Source organism: Idiotropiscis lumnitzeri, chromosome 13 (genome assembly GCF_059441095.1).
Source record: "Idiotropiscis lumnitzeri isolate Australia: NSW breed Sydney's pygmy pipehorse chromosome 13, RoL_Ilum_1.0, whole genome shotgun sequence".
Lineage (NCBI taxonomy): Eukaryota > Metazoa > Chordata > Actinopteri > Syngnathiformes > Syngnathidae > Idiotropiscis > Idiotropiscis lumnitzeri.
This window is the reverse complement of record NC_142403.1, coordinates 17,417,500-17,440,521: the sequence shown is the minus strand read 5'-3', so window position 1 is coordinate 17,440,521 and position 23,022 is coordinate 17,417,500. Positions and strand designations below refer to the sequence as shown.

At 38.5% G+C, this 23,022-nt stretch overlaps 1 protein-coding gene across 2 annotated transcripts in view; it reads right to left on the bottom strand.

Annotated features, from left to right (window-relative positions):
- Positions 1-432: 432 nt before the first annotated feature.
- rxrgb (retinoid X receptor, gamma b) overlaps positions 433-23,022 on the bottom strand; it is a 29,344-nt gene continuing 6,754 nt past the window's right edge. The window contains exons 1-10 of one of the 2 annotated variants that reach the window (XM_088313162.1): positions 21,198-21,421; positions 10,085-10,326; positions 5,911-6,055; positions 5,649-5,828; positions 4,718-4,878; positions 3,930-4,059; positions 2,306-2,438; positions 2,026-2,117; positions 1,668-1,773; positions 433-928 (exon numbers count right to left, since the gene is read on the bottom strand). In XM_088313162.1, the coding sequence (XP_088169288.1) occupies positions 781-928; positions 1,668-1,773; positions 2,026-2,117; positions 2,306-2,438; positions 3,930-4,059; positions 4,718-4,878; positions 5,649-5,828; positions 5,911-6,055; positions 10,085-10,326; positions 21,198-21,264 (1,404 nt within the window). In that variant the 5' untranslated portion in view covers positions 21,265-21,421 and the 3' untranslated portion in view covers positions 433-780. Of the gene's footprint in view, positions 929-1,667; positions 1,774-2,025; positions 2,118-2,305; positions 2,439-3,929; positions 4,060-4,717; positions 4,879-5,648; positions 5,829-5,910; positions 6,056-10,084; positions 10,327-21,197; positions 21,422-23,022 lie in introns of those variants that run through there. The other variant, XM_088313163.1, reaches the window with a different exon arrangement.

Below are 23,022 nucleotides of genomic sequence, written 5' to 3'. Positions count from 1 at the left end.
GGTTACAGAAGTGTTTGTAAAGTTATGGTTTCAGACTGTTCCTGAAGGCAACAATCATAAAAATAAGCTCCACTGCCTCATCTAGTGGTCAACAATGGAACAACAAACAGTTATTCTAAAACTCGGAATGTATTGTTTCAGTACGGAATCGTATTACTGCCACACCAGGAAAAAAATATCAAACTTGATAATTATCACGTTATTACGTGATAATTTTCACGTTTTCACATGATAACTATCGTGTTTTTACATGATGATTTTCACGTCTTCACATGATAAGTTTCACGTTTTTACATAAGATTTTACATCATATTTTTCCTGGTGTGGCACCAATACGCTTCCGTATTTCAGTGACTGGGCTATCAGTTTATATATTTGAATGTATTCATTGCATGCAGGACATCTTATAGACATGACAAATAGAGTATTACATATATTTCTTAATAACTTTATTCTGTAAGAATACTCATGTGTTTTAAGAAATGCCTTTTTTAAATTTTTTTACTTAAAATTTTATTTTATACAATTACTCTATGAAATAGAATCTGATTCGTTCTCAACTGCACGGGGTTGCTTTCAAAACGGACACCTGCAATGATCTATTTACAAAAACATTTGACCGCGACGCTTGTACTCAGTCCTCACCGCAGCCTTGAAATCTTGTTTCGCATTTAATCCCAATGATGTTGTTGTTTTGAATTGTTATCAAATATTCTCCCCTACTATCCATCTTCATATTGCTGACAAGGGCTATTTACAAGAGGGGGTGTTTGACAGGGGTCATGTGATCTGATGCGGCGCCTCCAGCATCTCCATGAGGAAGGTGTCGATGGGAGTGTCCCCGATGAGTTTGAAGAAGAAAAGGTGCTCCAAGCACTTGAGGCCGATGGAGCGCAACGCGGGCAGGCGCAGCAGCAGCTTGGCAAACCTGAAATACAAAAACACACACAAATGCATTTTTTATGACCCTTGATAAGGATTTATGTCAGATATTTCCCAAATATAATTACAAAAAGGGTAAAAAAAAAAGATGTTTCATATTATTTCACAATTTTTTTTGTTTAAATATTTATTTCTATAAAAGTCGATACAAGATGTTTTTGAAACATTTTATCATGTTTTTTTTTATTAATATTTGCATTAATTTGATTTTATTCATTTTAAAACTTTTTTCAAACAACTGTTTAGTTTCCTTCAAATTAAAAAATATGTATTTGTCCAATTATATCAAATAGGCACCAAATATAAATAAAAAACAAAACTCAATAGACTTAAAAATGTACATTTGTATTATATGATTATATTATTATCTATAGATTTTTTTCCAGTTCTTGTTTTTTTTTTTTGCACTCCATGTTAGAAACTCCAACCAATCCATTTTATAAACACATTTGTCAACATTTTATTGAATTGACAGTATTTTAAATATTTATTTCCACCAATTTTATTTCTTTCAAATAAAAAAAATTGTTAAAGTAGAATGAAAGAAAATATTGAGCAAATATAGTAACACATGATTATAACACAAAATACCAAAACATAACAAATACTTTGTATCATACCAAATACCATACAATATAATACAATATAATACATTTTAAATTTCATGAATATTTGCTGATGCGTGAATAATTATGCCAAGAAACACCGAAACGTTTTTTTCCCACCTGCCAGGCTGGTCCGGGTACTTCTGTTTGGTGTAGGACTCCAGTGTGGCGTACACTTTTTCCCTCAGTGCCTCCACCTCCGTTGGGTTGGACAGACCTTTCGCATCTGAATCAAACACTCATCGTCAGACACGTCAGCAGCCAACATCAGCGACGGCCACAGGCATTCGAGACTTGGAGTATTCAAAACATTACACTCCCCATATTCCCCTTTTAACTATTAACATTTCTCAATAATTTTATCACTGCTCTATTAAGTAAGGCTCATGAAGACCTCAGAGCTATGATTGAATTTATTCATGCCGTGTGTAGACCGTCAAGGTAAAAAGGGTGAGTGGTTGAAGAAGCACTGACCTACCTGGGTTAAAGAGGACGATGGCTCGCAAACAGCCCAGCTCCGTTTTATCCATCTGCATATCCTTCATTTTGGACACCAGCTCGGTCAGGACTCTGCATGGATATCAAATCCATAACTAAAGTTACGCAAAACAATGTGAAATTCATTGCAAATCCGCATTTGAATTTTTTTTGTCACATTTTGCACTTCTAGTTAATAATGATTATACATCCTGTCAGAGACTGCATTTGAAAACCTCCTCAATACATTTTTCTTCTAGTTTTTGTGTTTTGCTCCCAACCTGTCAAAGATGGAGCCCACCCCGGCGCTGTGGGCACTGCTTCTGTGGACGTGGAGGCCCGTGGCCAGCAGAATTCCATCTTTCACCGTCACCGACCGATGAGAGAAGGACGCGATGAGCAGCTCGTTCCAGCCTGCAAGAACAAACATTTAAAACAGAGTTTAAAGGACAGCGTTTGTGAGGAAGAAATCAGATCTGCTTGGATTTGTTTGGGTCATCCTGAAAAGAAAAAATAGGCGAATAAAGTTGCTTTTTTGGAGGTGGGGGTTGTTTTAATTTAAACTTATTTCTTGTGATTTTTGGGAGGGAAGAGGAAGCATGGCTTCTAATATTTCAAAATCGTTTTTCAGGAGAAATATTGATTGTATTACAAAATATTTTATTTATTTATTGATTGATTTACTTTACTCTTTGCTCTCATAATACATTTCTTTTTAGAGTGGTTGTAGAGTTGTAGATCTGTCGGCATCTTCCACACCCCCCCCCAAAATAATCAACTAAAAATATTATTTAAAAAAACAGCTTTAAAATGAAAAAAAAAACTTTTTTCTTATCAGATTATTAATTTTCATCTAAAATATGTGATTTGTATTTTTAAAAATATATATATATTTATTTGTAATATTAACACTTTTTTTTACCTCAAAGATTAAATTTATTTGTACAATTTAATTTTTGTAGGATTACAGCTTTATTCTCATGTGCGAGCAAATGAATTTATATCATTCATTAATATCATTATCATTATTATCGTACGATAGTAATAATAATAATTTCTTTCCAGTGTCGCCATTATCTACTTTCTGACGACGGCCACATGCAGGCATATCTTTCACCAGCAGAGGTCAGTGCTTCCTCAGTTACAAACTCACTGTTGCGCTTTCTGGGCTATTTTTGGTTTTACTGCTCCATTTAACTAAATGGCAAATATGTCAAGCGAATGTTAAGATATATAAATAGACCGCCTGCTTGAGGATAAATGCTACTGTTTGCCACTAAATTAGTGCTTCTCAAACTGGGGTCTCAGGACCCCTTGGAGCTTGTAAGATACGATTTATGGGCTTGCTAATTAATTTGCAATACATTTGTATCATGTGGTTTTTAAAAAAGTGCATATAAACGAATGGAGTTAGTCAAACCAATAAAACATACTAAACTAATTACCCCGCCCCACTTTAGGGCTAATTTAAAGTTCTGTTCTGATTGCGACATATCATACTTTTGACATTGCATGCCCCGCGGCATTTCTAGCTCTCTCACATTCATACACAAGATGTATAGGTGAGGTGATGATACTTAATTAAAATATTTGTGGTTTGGAAGGTCATGACACCTGTTTCCTAGAAGTGAATAAATCGGTGCTTTTGTAACGTATAAATGGGCATCATGTCTTTACGTTCACTTGTCACTAGTAAATATGTCTTTTTTTTAATGTTCTATACTGATAGCAAAGATTTTGATATAGACAAAAAAGTACACATGTTCAATGTCCATGTATTGCCTTTGATGGGAACGTCGCCTCTCTCAACATGGCGGCTACGTAGCTACGTTAGCTAGGATCATGAGGGGGCTCTTGGAAAATGTTTCGAGATCCCCTTCACTAAATATACAGAAGTATACACACCTGCTCGTAATAGGATGACCTGGTCATCAAGGGGGAGCTCTGAGAAGTGGGGGATCCTCTTGGCCCACTCCACTAAAGTGAAGAGCTGCTTGTCCGCTGCCTGGCAGATGTTGGTGACGGGGTCGTTGGTCTACAGGCGGACAAAAGGGAGGTTGAGCACTCATTGCAGGACAAAAGTCAAGACAACACAAAATCTGCGCAGCAAAGCCCATTTTGGGCTGCTTTACACAACAATGACGTCCTCCAGAGAGTTTTAAATACATTTTTGGCAAGCCCGAAGCTTCTTGGATTACATCGATAGGAATATCACAAGAATTCTTGCTCCAGCATGAAGCAATTATTTCTGCAAGTTCGAAGGAGATCATTTGGAAATCGAGACCAAGAAATTTAGTGTACCAGTTGGACTCTTTGACCCTAGCCCTCTGGAGATATACATGAATATATTCTCATCTTTATAGCTGTCTAGCTAGCAAGCTAGCTAGACAGCTAGCTAGCGTGTATATATCATGTGTAATGTTGATTACTTTACTTTTACTTACACAATTACTACTTTCATATTTGCCAGTGTTTTGGTGCCATCTTGAGGCAACAGTGTGTTATAGAACATAAACTGATGCTGTCAGACAAAAATGCAAATCAAGTGAATTTGAGAATAGCGACTCATGAATAAGCGGGGTTCACTGTAGTAGTAAAAATGATTTTTAACTTTTAAAGAGGACGCAAATTTGACAATATTGTTACTGTAAACTGGCAAAATGTGTTGTTAATCCATCCGTCGCTACGCTTACCGAGTTGCCGGGGCTGCCGTCTGAGTACGTCTCCGTTTTAGGCTCCACCGCCAGCTCGGCGTCAAGGATCTTGTCCACGGGCATCTCATCGTTGAAACTGCTGGTTGACTCGACTTCATTCTCGCCGCGCTCTTTCCCACGCTGCCTCTCTTCCTGTACCGCTGCAACATGAACACACACACACACACCCACGCACACACACACCCCCACACACAAACATTTTCTTTCAGAATTCTGAGGATTTGAATTTACACCGGATGAAAAGACAAAATTGACCATCAAAACAATTATTGAGAAATTAAATTAGATGGATAATGAAACGCTAACTATGAATATAAATTTATTTGGGATTGGGGATGGGGTGGGGGAATGCTGATGAATATTCCCGCATGAGTGATAACATACATGTTCTTCTAAAAATAAAAAAAGTGTGAATGTGATTGGATAATTCGGAACACAGCCACATCCCACCTACAAGAGGGTGTGAACACTTGTGCAACCACATTATCTGGAGTTGCTGACTTCTACTGCCCCTCTCAAATTATCATTTTTTTTTTTTTTTGCAATTTAGACGGACAGGGTAGTTGTGGGAAAAGTTTGGATCTATTTTTGGTATTTTGGTCTCTATCACATTAACATGGCATTTGAACAGGGGGTGTGTAAACATTTTATAACCAATGTACCTAATTTTGTGGGCGGTGAGTGCAGGCTTGTGCCTAATACTAATAATTCTAATTTATTTTATTTTATTTTAATTTAATTTAATTTAATTTAATTTAATTTAATTTAATTTAATTTAATTTAATTTAATTTAATTTAATTTAATTTAATTTAATTTAATTAATATATATTACATTATATGTGTATATTTTTTTCATGTTGTTGATTAAAAAAAATCAGACTGAGAAATGCACCCCCCAACGCCAAGTACCTTCTCTTTTCATGCCCATGGCCAGGCACTTCTGGTAGCGACAGTACTGGCAGCGGTTGCGCTGGCGCTTGTCGATCAGGCACTCTTTGCTGTCTCGACAAGTGTAAGTGAGATCTTTGCGCACGGTCCTCTTGAAGAAGCCTTTGCATCCCTCGCAGCTGTACACGCCGTAGTGTTTCCCTGCGCACGCGCCAAAGGAAACACGTCATCATCGTCAGCTGAAGGAAGCCTTGTTGTGTTGAGCGTCTGCCCGCGAGGTCACCTGAAGAGCGGTCGCCGCAGATGGCGCAGATGTGCTTTGACATCCCCCCCGGGCTCGGGCACTGGTAGTTGAGGCTCCCCAGGTTCTGCAGGCCCGGCGGAGGCTTGATGTCCTCGGAGCTGCTAACACTGTTCATAGAGTTCATCTGAGGAGTGCAAATGAAGAGAGAACAGACAACAGAAGTGAGCTGGCGAAGGACAGGAAGTGGAGGGGAAGTAAGAGTGAATGGTGTTAGGTGGTCTTGTGACATGTTCCTGTTTTTTTTTTCTTTTGTTTTGTTTTTTTACTCCTACTCATTTTGTCTTCTGCTCACCATTGTGCATACACACACACCCTCGGCCAACAACACACTCACAATTTTATTGTGAAAGTGTGTCACATGCCTGCTCAGTGGGAGAGCTGACTGTTCTCTCTCGAGGCTTGTCATGCAGGTTTCTTAATGTTTCAAAGTCTGGGAGAGGCACATGAGGCCAGTCACGTGGTCGCCGGCAAGCGTAGTTCTCAAACAGAAGGAAGAAGGAAGCGCTAGCTAGCATCCTGGGATGTTGAGTAAAGCTTTGACTTTTGCACATGATGCAACTGAAATGTGATTTTTGGGGTGGATGTTCACTTTTTCCACAGCTGTCATTTTGACTATTTGGGGTTTGAGCGGCAGGTTAATGCAACTGTAATTACACTGGTCAAGAGAAAACTTTACTTAGAGATGGCTTTATAAGTCCCTAATAATATTTAAAAAAAATGTTTTTTTCCCTTTTTATATAATATATTATTATGAAAACCTGAATCAGTGCTAAAAAATAATCTAGAACCGTAGCGTTAATACTCGCTGCGCACAATGTGAAATGAGAGCGCCACTGCCTACTACTGGAGAGGATGTGCAATTACACTTTATTGTAGTATGGTGGAAAAAAAGCAGCCCCCTCCCCCTTAGCATCGCACCGCCCCCCCCCCCCGCCCCCCCCAGTGGGGGGCCTGCCCCACTATTTGACAAGCACTGGTAAAATGTAAAAAAAAAAAGTTTGGAACGATACAGATCTTTGTTTTCCCTGTTTTCATTGTCATGATCCCATCCTTTGACCCCCATCACGACGACAAGACCCAAGTAGCCCAATTTTTTTTTTTTCCTGTTTCATTTTTTTTTCTTTTCTTGCTGTTCATGCGCAAACATCTGCATCCCAGCTGGAAACGGGGACCGACAAATGCCCCTCTGTCCTATATATTTGATGCGCTGTGACATAAAGGACCCGCGTCTCAGTCACCTCAGGCTTTTCCTATCACTTATTCACAATATGCACTCTCCTCCGACGCTGGCCTAATGGTGGACTCATCCCAGACCGCCGTGGCGGCGACCTTCAGGCTGAGACGAGCACGTGGGATTTTCTGTCAGCTTCCCGTATAGTTCGCTCGCCGTCTACATGTTCGTACTTGTACTTAAATGAGCATTCCATTGGGGGCAGTACAAAACAGATATTTGGCTTTGCATGGCGACTGTCATGGCGTCTCGGTTATTTTTAAATATCCTATGCATAAAAAAAATTCAGTTCAAGGTGTGTGTGTTTTTTTCCCCCTTAACTCCTTTGGTAAACCACGAGAATCTAAAGATGAAAATAGTAATGACGACGTCCATAAAACCCCTAAAAAATGTAATCACTTGACAGCACTAGTATCTAGCGATAAAATATGACAACAGCTACATAGCTAGCACACACTCTAAAACCGGAAATGAATAAGTGACCGATTATGTCAGCCACGAGGCGCTTGTAGAAATTATATTAAATATTTCTAATAACAACAATGTTATTTGCATTTATGTGCACTATTTTTCACCATAAAGTACTGAGCTTTGAGATCGACTCAATAATAATCGACTAAATCTTTTTTGGGGAACCAATTTAATTTATTCAATGAATTATTTATTATTTATTTATTTAATGAATGCTCAGGGACCTTTTTCATGTTTAATTGATTTCATTACATAAAAGAAGAAGCAGGTATATTTACAGAAAATCTTGAATGAAAAGAAGCACAGAAAGAACAAATGATACTTTCACCATATTTAAATAACGCATTCAGAAATACTTCCATTATGATTTTTACACTTTTACACTCACCATTACTGTGAAGGGATTAAATTAATAAGTGAAATTCAGGCCTTGAGCAAAAAATATGAAGGCAAAAAGAAATAAAAAATAAAAAATTGGGGTTTAAAAAAATATATTTTTAATGGACTGTTACAAATAATTGCAATTTTATACATGATGGCAAGCACTAGGTCTTGCTTTATCGGCTACTTTAAAAAACCTTGAAAAAGGACAACCTCCCTCACACAGCCTCTTTAGTGTCTATGCTTTATTAGAGTAATTGCGTTTAATGTTTTGATGGTATGATGTAATTTTCAGTTTTTTTTTTGTAAACCTTGTGAAAATGATTTGATGAAAAATTGTGAATTGAATCAAAATCGCAGTTCAATCCTTCAGCCCCACTCTGCGCTAGTTGATTGTTATGTACTTGGTCAAAATGTAATAAAAAGTCCTGCACTAGCTGGGAGCTGAACATGGCCGCGGACAATATTGAACTTGCGGTCATGAACTCCATTTGACCGGAGAACAAAGTAGGATGTACAGTATTCCATATGGCACAATGACCAAATGACTTGGTGTTAACCCCGAGTGTCCCTACAGGCAAGAATCTATACAGTCGCACTGTCTGCCGAGTGCATTGTCTGCAGCTCTGGCCTCTGCGGGGCAAGTTTGCGGACGTTCAACAACTTTCTGTGGCTATTGAACTTCCATTAGCTGGCCGTCATCGTCCATTATGCAAGAGAGAATAAAATGGAGGTCAATGCTGGGGAATGTTGCCATTATTTATTCTTTTTTAAAAAAAAATATACAAAGTGTGTCAGAAAAGATCCAGGACTGGCGAGACAAAAGACATGTTTCATGTAGTTCAATGAATAACTATGAAGTATGAGTTTTCCACTTCAATGAGAGCCAGATGGTTGTATACCAAATAATCTTTCCGCATTGAAAAGAATGGAACTGCCATTAATCCATTCCAACCTACCCACTTCCCCCCCAATTTTTTGCGAATAACGAAAATAAGCTTATAATATGGTAGTTATAATGTAATAACATAATTAAATAGAATGTGAAGAATTAAACCATTTTTTGCTTCAGTTCAACGGACATTGTGCTGCTCCTTCTGGTGTGTGTGTTTAGGCCACCTGGGAGCAGTATTATGCAGACATAAAGACACGCACGAAGAAGACTTTCAAACTGCACAAATATTGGTGATATTTCACAAAGGATGAAGATTATATGCCTGTTGATTAACGGCAAGTCAGCTTTATCTATAAAGCACATTTCATACAGAAGACAATGCAATGCGCTTCACACAAGCAGAGTCATACAACTGGGAAACCAATAGTGTTTGTTAGCCCGTCTATGGCGTTTTGCATTTTTTGTTATAATCCTGCTAAACTGATTTTTATGAATCCAAAGCTATATGGTTGGTTTAAATACTCTCTGTGTAATTGTCTTTTTGTAATGGCGTAGCAAAAAAAACCTCTTATGCCTTTTTTTTTTTAAACTGATTGTTACGGAGTGAGGTGAGTTTATTGCCACCAAGCAAGAGTTGCATCTGTTTTGGCTCGCAATGACAAGGCACCTTTTGTCTATTTCATGTGACTCCAGTCCTGGAACTTCTCTGACACAAACATTGTAGAGTACATATATTGTACATTGGATTAAAAAGAATATGCTGTCATGAAAAAATGTTAGAAAATTGGACAATAGAAAGACACCAAGCGCCGCAGCCACAGAGGAAATAAATAGAGCATAAGAAAATACCGAGTCATAAAGGCTGCTCTTTTTGCCTGTGCCTCTCACTCTCTCGCTCTTTCGTGTAGTCCTTCATTAAAGGGCTAACGGTACGACTGCACCATAAGTCGACTCACATGACAAACAGGCACAGGGATGACCTCAAGAGCCGCAAGTTTAAAGGTCAGCACACGGTGAGAATGAGCGAGAGGAAGGCCAAGGTATGCAAGTCCAACAGTACGCTTGGACTTAATATAATATGTGGCTAGACAGAGATCCGCAAAACAGCTTTTCATTATTTCCGCAACAATGACATCAAACTATTCACATCTAATCGCCGGTTGTTTCGCCCTCACCTGCGGACTTCCGAGAGGTCCGAAGTTCAAGGTGGGCGTGGACGGCAGCGATACGGCGGGCGCGCCCAGGGACGAGGTGATGACGGAGTAAGGTGAGGCCAGGCCGTTCATGTGCGAGCCCATCGTGGACATGGGCGACGGCAAGTGCCTGGAGGTGCTGATGACCGACGGGTGGCCCACCATGCCGCCCATCGGCGGGGCGTGGGGGTGGGAATGGGCCGTGCTCATTGGCCCAGTCGAGTCTGCAAGATGAAGGAGTGTTCGATGAGGGCGTGACATAAGACATTGTGAATCAAAGTCAAGGGCAATCATTAAAAAAAATAAAATAAAATAAAAGGGAGGGCATATGTGAATGGATTACATATGACCAGTGAAAGTGCTGATTCAGAAAAGAGATTTTGATGCTGTGCCGATGCAACAAATATGTAAAAAAAAAAAAAAAAATCTGAAAGATAATTTAGAGTATCCAATCTTTAATCATTTTCTCCACCGGTTATCCTCACAAGAGTCGGAGTGTGAGACAAGTTGGCCTTTCGGATGAAATATATGTCTATTGATTTAAAATGGATTGTTTCACCAGGAAAGAATTAACGGATTTGATTTAATCACAGCAGAACGGGGTGTTGTGTGACATTCTTTTGACTTCACTTTATTTTTCAGTCGGCGCACAGCAGTCAGCTTTTACGACACGTTTTTTTATTCTACAACTTTTTTTTTACTCATATTCGATCTATGGCCCCTCATCTAGACACTCCCCCGCGTAGTGCCCCTAGTGGTTGGACCGAGACATTACAGTATGCGTACGTGTGTTAAGCACGTTGAAACTTTTCATCTTAGCTCAACTCGCTAGCCACTAACCGAGAAAAAAATTGGCTGACAGTGTCGACGAATGAGCGATGAGGAATCACCGTCAAAGAAATATTTGTAGCCTTTGAAAGAATGATTACGGTATTTTTTTTTAACACAATACAATATAAAGATAAGATAATGACATTAGGCCAAACGGCCTCCAAAAATTTGTCCCAAAAAAAACCTTAAAAAAACAAATGAACAAAAAAAACCAAAAATAATTTGTTATAAAGTTAAACAAATACTAATGGAGAAATATTATTAAAAAAAATATATATGTATTTAATTTCTTTATTACTGTAAGTGTTAAAGGACCAAAAATTTAATTTATATTTTTTTAAATAATGGGCTAATTCATCAATTTGCACTGGCCTCAAAAAATCTATAGCAGTCGGGCCCTACAATTAGCTGCAAAAATATGTCATAAAAAAAAACAAAAAATAAACATAATAGTCCTTCCTTGCTTCACTTGTGTCATCAATTTGAATACATTAATTCCAAGTATCCCAAAAGCACAAAATGAGTGCAACCCCAAACGCTGCATGAAATTATATTCTTATGAACATTAAGCCGAGTGAGGCCTTCCTGACTTTGTTGCCAATGTGCTGACCTTGCTTTGGATCTATTGATGTGAACTGACAGCCTGGCATTTGCATAGATGACCTACTTAGGAAATCTGTCAGTCAACAGCGAAACGGGATGCACTCGGTGTACTTTCATGCATGTTCCATAGCTGCGAGGCCATTTGTTTGTCACCAACTCCAATTGCCACAAATTCAGACACGTGAATTCAACTAGTGCAGGCCACCGCCGACGACGACGTAAGCACCCGGCATTAAAGTCGTTCATAAAGGTTGACATGTGCTCCTCTCGGGGCTAACGTCTGTGACTCAAATAAATCAACTTTGTGTGTGAGTGTGTGTTAGTGTTGGTATTTGAAATGTTACTAATGATGAGGCAAGTGATATAAATGTCATGTGGGTGTGACAGTTTGGTCAAATGACAGAACAGTTATTAGATCCCGAGAGGTGATTTAAAACACTCTTACTTATTAAACCTGTATCATCTCAACAGTGCCGATCCGTGTCACTCACTAATTCACACTCATTCGCAATTTGCCGAGAAGAGCGAAAATCACCAATGTATAGATGCTGCCCAAAAAAAAAAAAAAAAGAAAAAGAATTTCTTGTATTAATTGTTTAAAGCAGGTGTAGTCAAACTACGGCCCGGGGGCCACATGCGGCCCATTAAACGTTTTAATCCGGCCCGTCGAACTTGAAAAAAAAATTGAATGAATAAACTTTGTTAATGTTTTATTTTCTAAATACTGTGATTTTTCAAACACAAATATATTGTTGTCATGCTTTTGTTCACTTTCATTTAAAATTAAATTTTTTCTCAGATGAGGTGAGGTTACCAAAATTCTCCATCCATCTGCTCCTAAAAATAAATGCACCGAAAGGACTGGTATATGCACAAATGCAGCAAAGACTCTCCAATACTTCCACTAATGACCCAGGCTAAAATTCTCCCCAACATAGTTGGCATGTTTACATTTTTTTAAAATTATGTTACGACTATGTTTTTTTTTTTTAATAAGATTATAGAGAGACATTTTATAAATACAAAAACATATTCCAATTTTTTTGGGGGGGCGGGTAGGCTATAACAGATAAATAGAATTTTCAGGAAGTAGCTCTCAAAGGTTCGTCAATAAATGCTGAAAATATTTCCTATATCATTTGCGCTTCGTATCAGTTCCGTAAAAGACTGCTGACATGTGTGTGACACCTCAACAATGTACTCTTGCACACTTTCACTATCCCGCCCCGTGATGGTTCGTAATAATGCAGAACAAACACTTTTGGCTATTAATATAACAGTAATGTGCACCATCAGCAATAAAGTAGTCCTCCTTAATTTGTCTTATGGCACATGTCAAACTATTGTGAAAGTTAGAGGCACGAAATAATCCAAGTTGCCATTTACTCCCCCACTGCATGCTAGAGAACAGATGTTGCGCAACATCCTGTTGAGTACAGAAGCTACTGCCCCCCATCCCCTCACTGACCAGCTCCCACATCCTCCAAGTATGCCATAAGTGATCCCCAGAAGGCAAATATGCATCGGGATTTCCCTCTCGTAGGCTAGATACAACAGCAGCCCCCCCCGCCCCACAACGCAGATACAAGCTCGAACAACGCAACAAAAGGCACCATGTAATTCCATGCGAGCTGGAGTGCGGAGTCACTAATGCAAAAGGATTATATAATGAAAGGCCAGTCGACTGTCCTGTCTTCATTCTGCGTTTATGTGCATGACAAATTCTCGTCTGGCCTTATAAATAGATGTCGTCCATTCGGGAAGTGCTGAGTCGGAGAAATGGCATTGAGCTAAAATTTGGGAACACGCTCTCACATGCATCAAAGTCCTCCGAAACCAGCCGGGATAAGATAGAAGAGTGTGTGGATTTGAAAAGTGGCCTCTTGTATCCGGTTTTCATAATGACGGCCACTTACAACTCCGCAATGTTATTTACACGTTTGAGGAAGAAGGGAGAGCTGCCTCAAGCAACGGATGAGCGTGCTGAATGGAAGATTTGAATTGCTCTCCGTTTGGTCAGGGAGAGCCTGAAAAGACAGTGAAAAATAGCATAACATCATGTCGGGCCGCACTTTCAAAAAGGAAGGAGAGCAGGGAATTATTATAAGAAGTTAATACATTTCTAAATAAGTCTGCGCTTATCTTGCAAATTTACACCATTTAAATGACATAATCAGCGATGACGTTTTATTATTAGCTTCCAAATATCTGAAGTTTTCCAATTTATAAGCTCCTTTTCCATGATACGGTTTTACCCCAGACGAGCCTGGTCGCGTTTTCATTAAAAAAATTTCGAGGCCATCTTGTGGTGAATGGTGAAATTACCACTTAAAATGTAATCTTAATAAATGAGAATAGAGCCATTGGAAGGTGTTAGGGACCGGCCCGCGTATTTTTGATGGCCATTAAAATGCATTGACGAACTAATAAAAAATAAATAAATACATTTTATCAAAAGGCTAGCGCTAATTCATTTGAATGAACCGGGCGATTTTGACCATAACCGTAACTAATTCATCCAGATTTTAAATTGTAAAAATGGTTAAGTATTATTGTAAAAAAAAAACAATGAGTATATATTTTATTTTTATGTCATAGTGGCGGTCGGCATGCTGCTGTGTCTCGCTCGCTTCAACCCAGATAATGATTTTTTGTTTGTTTATAAGCATTTGATGAGCTATAATATGCGACACCGCCACATCGTAAAATTGCAATTTTCAACCGCTGGAAGAACAATGGCTGAATGGCTGAAACTCTGCCACTTACTCACATTAACGAGAAACACTATAACCTGATTGATGATAAGATTCCAGTCCTTGACACTCTTCTATATGGACCCAGACTTATTATTAAATCATTTAACCTGCACAACCTGCACAACTTCTCTTGTCATGCCTGTAAAGGGAAATGTATATGCACACAGGAAATGCACAGACCAACTGTGTGCATTGTAACTACCCACATGGCACGACTCATAACATCTAAACATGGGTGGACGTGTGCGTGGACATTTCAGGGAGAAGTCAAAATTTCACTATTCAATGACCCGTGTACTCACACTAGGCCAGGGGTGTCAAACTCAAATACACAGTGGGCCGAAAAGTAAAACTTGAACAAAGCGGCGTGCCAGCATTTAATTCTTTAAAAACAATATAAATTTCGATTTTTTTTTTATTGAAAATTTTTATTATAATTTGTTTTATTCATGCAATCCAATGTTTAATTTTTTTAAAACTCATTTTGAATGTAAAATGCTATAGTCGTCATTTGGTATAGCCTTGCGGGCCAAATATAATTACACTTCAGGCCAAATTTGGCCCGAGGGCCAGAGTTTGACACAGATGTACTAGGCCATTCAAACAATGTTTGAAGGTGCTTGGTAGCGAATGTTCAAATTCAGCTAAAGTGGAATAAATTAGTCCGGATGAGCTAAAAGGGAAGTCTCCTCAAAGGAACCACGTCAAGGGATTATTTCATGGCCACCATACAAAGAAGCATCTTACTCTCCACTCGTCATCCATCACACATCTCACAAGAGAGCTTTATCAAACAATGAGGACAGACACTGATCTTATGAAACCAGTGAAACGGATCTGTTCCATTGATCCTTGTCTGATGGACTCAGGCCAAACCAATATATTGCTGTGAGGACGCAAGCTTCTATTTGAGAGCAAACAGACGAAAGCAGTGAAGGCCACCCGTTACCCGCAAATCAAAGGTCAATTCTTGCCAAACTCTTGAACCATGTTCAAAGGAGGTCCTCTTTGCAGGCCTCGCTTATGTGGGATCATTCCCGGAAACGCCTGCAACCAGGGGAAGTACGACTTACTGAATGACACACAAAGGAATAACAGTTCCACTTCAAATAGCAGAACCTTAACATTAAAGAGAATTATTGAAATCTATTCCAGTGATGCTAAAAATTTTCTTTAACGTGGAAATGAAATGACAAGAGAGTAGTACTGTCAAGAGATTAAATTTTATTAAAAAAAAAAATCTGTAATTAATTAAATTAATCAAAAAACTAATTAATTTTAATTAATTAATTAAATAATTAATTTTTATATCCTTTAACAGATATTTACTTGAATAATCTCTTGGAATTAATGACAAATCCCCAAATAAGAAGTTGATTTTAATTGAAAGACTGCTTTAATAGCTTTCCTTGATCCTTAAATACGATCTAAACGGCGTCCTCTTCATAGGTCTTTTTCGAATAAACAATTCTCAAAACGCATACAGTACATTTCGTTCTGCCCGCACCACATTCAAGCAGTGTTGGTTTGCAAGGCCCAGTGGTAACTTGAGCAGGGTGTACGTTCTGAGATGATGTGCTAAAGATGTACAGCTTATATGGCACAGTATTTGAAGTTGGCTTTGCAATGTATGCAATTTATTTTTGAATAAAACAGAGTTACGTGAATTAAAATGTTTATTTTTTTTAAATTAATCTCCAGAGTTAACGCTTTAATTTTGACAGCTCTATTATATATATATATATATATATATATATATATATATATATATATATATATATATATATACCCACACACATTTTTCGGATTATAAGGCACACCCGCTTATAAGCCACAGCAAGGAAAAAAAATTTGAAAATAAATAAAAAAATAAAAAAGAAATAATAATAATAAAAAACACTATACAAGCTGCAGTTTTCCATAGTGAAAAATCATAGTTGTTTACTGCATGTACAGAACGATTTTGTACTATGAATACACATAAAGGTACATAAAAAGAACAACTTTGCTAATTAAAACAGAACAGACCCAAGAGAAAAAAAAATATTGTGATTTATTTAGTATATTTTCTCAACTATAGAGCGCCCCTAGTGGTGAAAGAAAAATCCACAGAAAAGCCGCACCGTTGTATTAGTCGCTTGATTCAAAATCGAGGAAACATCCCTGATTAAAACAACCTCTAAATCACTGACTGTTAATTACAGTGGTAGCTCCACAGTGGTGTAATTCAATAAGCCCACGCCCCACTAACTAATAATATCTCCTCTCCGGAGAACAGTGTGGGAGTGGGCTGAGCGACGGGATGGTAGCGACTGATCGACTCCAGAACAACACGTGCCTTAATGAATACCAGATTAGCTCTTACGAAGACGGATCTTAAACTTCCATCTGTTCGATACCTGTCGTCTTTCGTGACTCATGTGTGCATATCTGTCATCGACCAAAGGACCGAGAGCAGAATGGAGAAATAGTCTGCAGCGCTTGTTACCTCGGTACTGCAATTAACAATTCTCCAAACCGCGAAAGCTCGCGCTGCATCAAAGTGGAAATGACACGAATCGCCCGGCCCGGCGCACACGAGCGCAGAACCACAGCCCCGATAAACATTAATTTCTTTGCTAAATGAGGTTGACGCCTGATCAATTGTGTCACTAAATCCTCTTATCCCGGGGTAAGTATGTGCAGCTCAGCAGGCCAGCTGTCAAGAAGGTGGGAGGCCGAAGAGGAGCGGGAGGAGGAGGAGGAGGGGGGGGGGGGGGTGGAGGCAGACAGCGAGAGAGCGACGGACAGATTGATGGATGGCGGGGGCAACGTCCCGCACGGAATCTGCTTTTTTTTTTTTTTTTTTTTTTTTCCCCCCTCACCAAAAGCTAACATGATCCTACTAGCACACACATGTAATCTCTCAGTCTGGCAAAGAACGGTCGACCACCAATTGAGAAGCCCCTGTCGTGTGGAGATAGATCGATAGACAGACAACACATAAAACAGATGGATGGATATATAAATGGACTTCATTAAACCCTCATGTAAAACTTAAGCCACTGCATTTGATTTATTTATTTTTTGTCCCATGATGTTTTGCGGAACTGGAGCATCTCTATTTCGATATTCTGAACTCCTTTTTCCGAGATAATGTTGTCTATAAAAGAATATTAACGTTCAGACGCGAGAGTGCCCGAAGCAGGTGTGTAATTTGACCACGTCTATAGAACTTCATGGCGTGATAATCAACAATCGAGTCTACTTTAAGTGTTCTTTATGTGTTTCTATTTTGCTTTGTTATGCTCCTACTCATTTGTTCTACTTTGTAGAACTGCAACATAATGTGTTTTATTTATTTTATTTCATGTTTATTTTTTGTTTACCGGATTTTCTCAACTATAGAGCGCCCCTAGTGGTGAAAAGAAAAATCAACAGAAAAGCTGCATCGTATTAGCTTCATAGTGCAAAATCTAGGAAAAAAGTAGCGGCTTATATCCCAGAAAATACGGTCATTATTTAATATTTAATTAACATATTTAATCAAATTATTTGTTATATTGCACTGGCAAAGGGGCACTCTCCAATCTTGTTGTACACGGAGTAAAATGACAATAAAGGGCATTCTGATTCTGATTCTCGACTCGCTGCTGCCAGGTCAGAATTTGTTACCTGGATAAATAAAGGTTAGGTACACAGCTATTAAGGTGTATTTTCTGACTAAGATCAAAAGCCAAAAAAAAAAACAATAATCCTGTTGGAAATTACAAGCGAAAGGACAGCACTCGCGTCTCATTTCTCTGATAAGAAAATAAATTTCCCTGCAACCATACGGCTGTAATAAGTTAACGCAAACAACTTGCACCAGTGAACTCCTTTGACCCCCAAAATGTTGCCCCGTGGTGAACTCTCGAGTGAACACACAAACTTTCCCTGAAAAGAAGATGAATGACCTCTGCTCCATTTTCTACATCAGCGAACCCCTTTTCTGTTTCGGGTTGGCGGAATAACGGACACATCAAGTTGACTCACTAAACGAAGCATAAAATAAATAAATAAATCATTGTCTCCCAAATACACAAAGTTGCAGCCACGGCCTCCCATCTGCATTGACGGACTTGCTAGAGTGAAGCTTTTTTTTTTTTTTTTTTTTTTTTACGCAGAGTTAGCAGATCGATGTCGAGGCCACGGCTGAGATAAAAAGTTTCAAACACAAACAGCACAAATCAGCTCACGCGTCGACCGATCTGCCGACGCAATCTGTGATGCTTTGCAAGACTGCCCCATTTTAATGTCATGACCGTATTTTAAAAGTGTTTAAATAATGCAAATGTGTGAATGTTAAAACGAATGAAATAACTAAAACTAAAATTAGCAAAAAATATTTCCATTCGGGTAATAAATAAAATCTGGGTGCTATGAATACAAAAAAAAAATTATTAACTAAAATTACATTTGGAGTTTATAAATTAACTATATACCTATAATAACCATATTTGTCAATTAATTTTAAATAAGGGCTTTTTAAATTTAAAAGTATTTATTGCTATATTTTTGTACGGCCATAGAGAAGAAATAATGTCGAACATAATCAAATCAAGCAATCATTTTTGCTTGTGTTCAACCCAGAAAGTTGAGTCAAACTGACCCAAGTAAAGTCTTTTTTTGACCCAATGTGGGTTATTTTTTTAATTATTTTTAGAGTGAAAACAAAATTAATAATAAGTGAATAAAAAACAAAAAAACTAACTATAATGAAAAATCCCAAATAAAGACAAATACAGCCGAGGGTGCTGAAAAAAAAACAAAAAACGAACAACCTTAAATAAATTACCCCGTGGTAAATTCACACGTTGACTCCTCCCCATAACAACAATCATGAACCACACCAACTTTGCCTTGTAATCGCAGGATTAGATTGTGGTTCAACACAGGAAATTAGCCAAATTGCCATTATTTGGAACAAGCTAATAACACGACCCTTGCGCATGTAATTTTCAGCAACACTGTAGAACGAACGGAGCAACATGCGCAATCTTACAAAAACAGTTATGTCCAGTCACACACACATCCTTGTTGCGCAAACCTCATTAAACTGTGAACTATTTAATGGCATGTGCCGTTCTATTCATGTCCTGTGACGGTAAATACTAAAGCATGTCGTTGCGCAACTTAAAACCTGCTCAGTGTTTTAAGTTGACTGTTTGAAAAAAGGGTTACAACCGACAAACTGGCACTAGCAGCTACACGATGCTGCCTAATTGGCCATATTATTCGAATGTGGTGGGAACAGTTCAGCTGTGCTTTTAGGCTGTCATTGATTAAAATATGAAATCTACCATATTTGGACATCTGGGATTTTGGTCTGACAGCGACGATATATTCTTTTAAGGCAAAATGAACGGTTTATTTTGATATGTCCCTCCATTATGAGTTGTATTTTATTTTTAAGATGCTGCGATACAATTACCGTATTTTCCTATAAGGCGCATCTTTATATAAGTTGCAGCAAAAAAATAAATAATAAAAAATAAATAAATAAATAATATATATATATATATATATATATATATATCATTCAATACCATTGACGGATAAATGCGTCAAAATCCATTTTATTTACTGGGCTGGTCGTGAATGAGTTTAATATGTGATTATTTTTTTCACGGTACTCTTCACTGTATTTTTTTAAACAAACATAAATAATAAATTAATATGTATTACAATCGACAATATCAAAGATTCCTTTGTGAGTACAATATATATATATTTTATATAGGGTACATGTGAGAAAGAATGACTTAGGGGAAAAACTGCCATCAACACAATGGCTCTTTCAAGGACAAAAAGACAAAAGAAAAAAAAAAAAAGCACAACGCACAGACAAGCAAAGATGCCCTGATAATTGGCCGAGTACAGTATGTGCGCAAGCGAGCTGGCGTCAACACCTCGCAACGCATCTCTTCAAACACAGGAAGGAGGAAAGGCAGAAAAACAGAGCAAGCGTTGACGGAAGGATGCCGGATGACGGACGGCAGATGCGAACAGCGAGGGAAAGCAGGATGGAGAGGGCCAATAGGAAGGGAAGCGTGTTGAGAGACAAACAGATAGTGAAGGACGAAGCAACACGTGTTGAGGGCAGGGGGGTTTCCCCGTAATTGAGACCACAAGTGAGCGTTTGACTGAGTCTCATTCATTTTCTATGCCGCGTGTACTCAGTAGGGCTGCGGGTGAGCTGAGTACTAGTCCAGCTGATTTAGGAGATGTGATTTTGGCGAAAAAAAAAAAAAATCGAGATTTATTTAGCGTATTTTCTGAACTATAGAGCGCCCCCTACCGGTGAAAGAAAAATCCACAGAAAAGTTTCACCGTTGTATTAGCCGCATGGTTCAAAATCGAGGAAAAAAGTAGCATCTTATCGTCCGGAAAATACGGTAATAATAAAAACATAAATAAATACATACTGTATATGTGAACTGTATTGTGTTTATATGTAATATATTCTATTATTTTATCAATAACTTTTATTTTAAGTTTTGTTTTTAATCTAAATTTACTTTTAATTTGAGTAAAATATTTATTTATGTCATTGTTATTAGCATTTCTACGTAAAGTATTATCATTACCAAATATGGTTCTGGGCTCTATAAACGACAAATATCCTCCAGTTTTCTGTGTAATCCACAATGGAAAACTCTATGCAAACAATCAGCACACATTATTTGCGCTCAGAGTTTCTACCCTGGGAAGATGAGTTTTATAAAGAGCGTCCGGGGATTAGAGGTATTACCATAATGCATCCGTTAGCGAGTCAAAGTGTGGGAAAAACCCCAGAGCAAAAAAAATAAAAAAATAAAACACATAACTGACCTTGATCTGCTTCCCATTATTCCCTAAAAGGACACACCGAGTGGTCTACTCACAGTGGCCATAACACAGCTCCCTCCCGGCGCCAACTCCAGCTGCCGGTGATGCCGCAGGTTGCCACATGCCTTCAGGTGCGAGCTGGCAGGACGCCAGTCGCCGTCCCAGGCGTCCCACTTGAGTGATGATGCGCTTGACAAACTAAAAAATGAGGCGGAAACTCCGGATCTGTGCTACTTTTTAGGAATGGTGAGAAGGGGGAGGAAGAGGCGGAGAGGGAGCAGTGGGGGTATCGATGGAGAGCAAAAAGAGGCGGAGTCCATCAACCCTGGTTACAAGATTAGCCAGATTATCCTTCCCGGGAGATCAATCCCATAGGAACTGTTGGCTGTGGGGCTGATGACACAAATCAGCTCTTCAGCCGCCCACTCAACTTGTGTCTCACTATAGTGTACCTCAGGCTGTGCCTAAAACTGTGCAGGGACACCTGTTATATAGTGCAGGGTGTCTGGCATAGCATTAAATGGGGGAAATGGAAAGGCGGGCCAGGGCATTAAAGCTGTCAGGAGCGGGGATCACACTTACAGTGTAACCGGTAGTTTCCCATTACAGTTTCTTAAAAGGGATCAGACATTAGTACGCGGTGGCCAGTTTCGATAGTCAAAGGCTGTTTAAAAATAAAAATAAAAAAATAAATAAAAAAACAAGAATCAGATGACCAGTTAACACCAAGAAATGCCGTTTGGTTCAGTTAGGAGAGTATATTTTTTTCCATAATAAATGGTCCCAAAATATGCAATGGTCAAAATAAATAAATAAATAAAAATAATAATAAAAAATAAATAAATTCAGGAATATAAGGTGCACCAGCACATAAGTCGCAGCAACTCTTTTTTTGAAAAAATAAATAAATAAATGATATACTAGCCGCACCAGACTATTAGCCAAACATTTGTTGTTTACTGCATGTACAGAACAATTTTGTACTGTGAATGCACATAGAAGTACACAAACAGATTGTTAAAATAGTGCCTTTTAACACGGCCACTACTTTGCTAATGAAAACAGAACAGACCCAAGAGAAAAAGAAAATTGAGATTTATTTGGCATATTTTCTGAACTATAGAGCGCCCCTAGTGGCGAAAGAAAAATCCACAGAAAAGCCGCACCGTTGTATTAGCCGCATGGTTCAAAATCGAGGAAAAAAGTAGCGGCTTCTAGTCCGGAAAATACGGTAACTAGAGCGGTGTAAAGTCCCCAGTAGTTGAGATCTGCAGCTTCACCTCCTCACTTGGGAAATTTAAATTATGACCCCCACACTCTATTTGCCGTGCTCTTAAATCCGCTATGGCATTGATTCGCAATGTGTGGTACGAGTACCACTAGCGGGACACGAAAAAAATTACTGTCGAAATACAGTTCAGATTTATTTAACTTTTAATTACGATACAATTCCATTGAATCTTGACGGAAAGTTAATTTGGGTGGTACTTGTTGTAATTAGTTTGCAAACCACAACCCTACGGCTTATTTCGGTTCTGGAAACATTTGGTGAATGGCCTGTGAATGCTTAAAAAAGAAAGTGACAAGAAGAGGCCCTAGGCTAAAGAATTTCCACCTCAGTGTTCTACCTTCCTCAAAACATCTGTAATTCTCTTTGATGTCATGAAGAGAAATGGGCCAGTTGTGACATGGTCGGCTGCCCGAGTGCTTGTGGTTATTAATATGCACGTGTCCTTAGCCTTAGCGCAAGAGTTTGTCATGTATAGCATTCCGGGAAGTCAGGAATTGTCTTGTTAGAAATGCTGGACGGCGGTCAAGTAAACAGACAGCAAAGTGAAAAGCCAGATGCAAACACAGGCCCAAAATATACCTTAAAGCCAA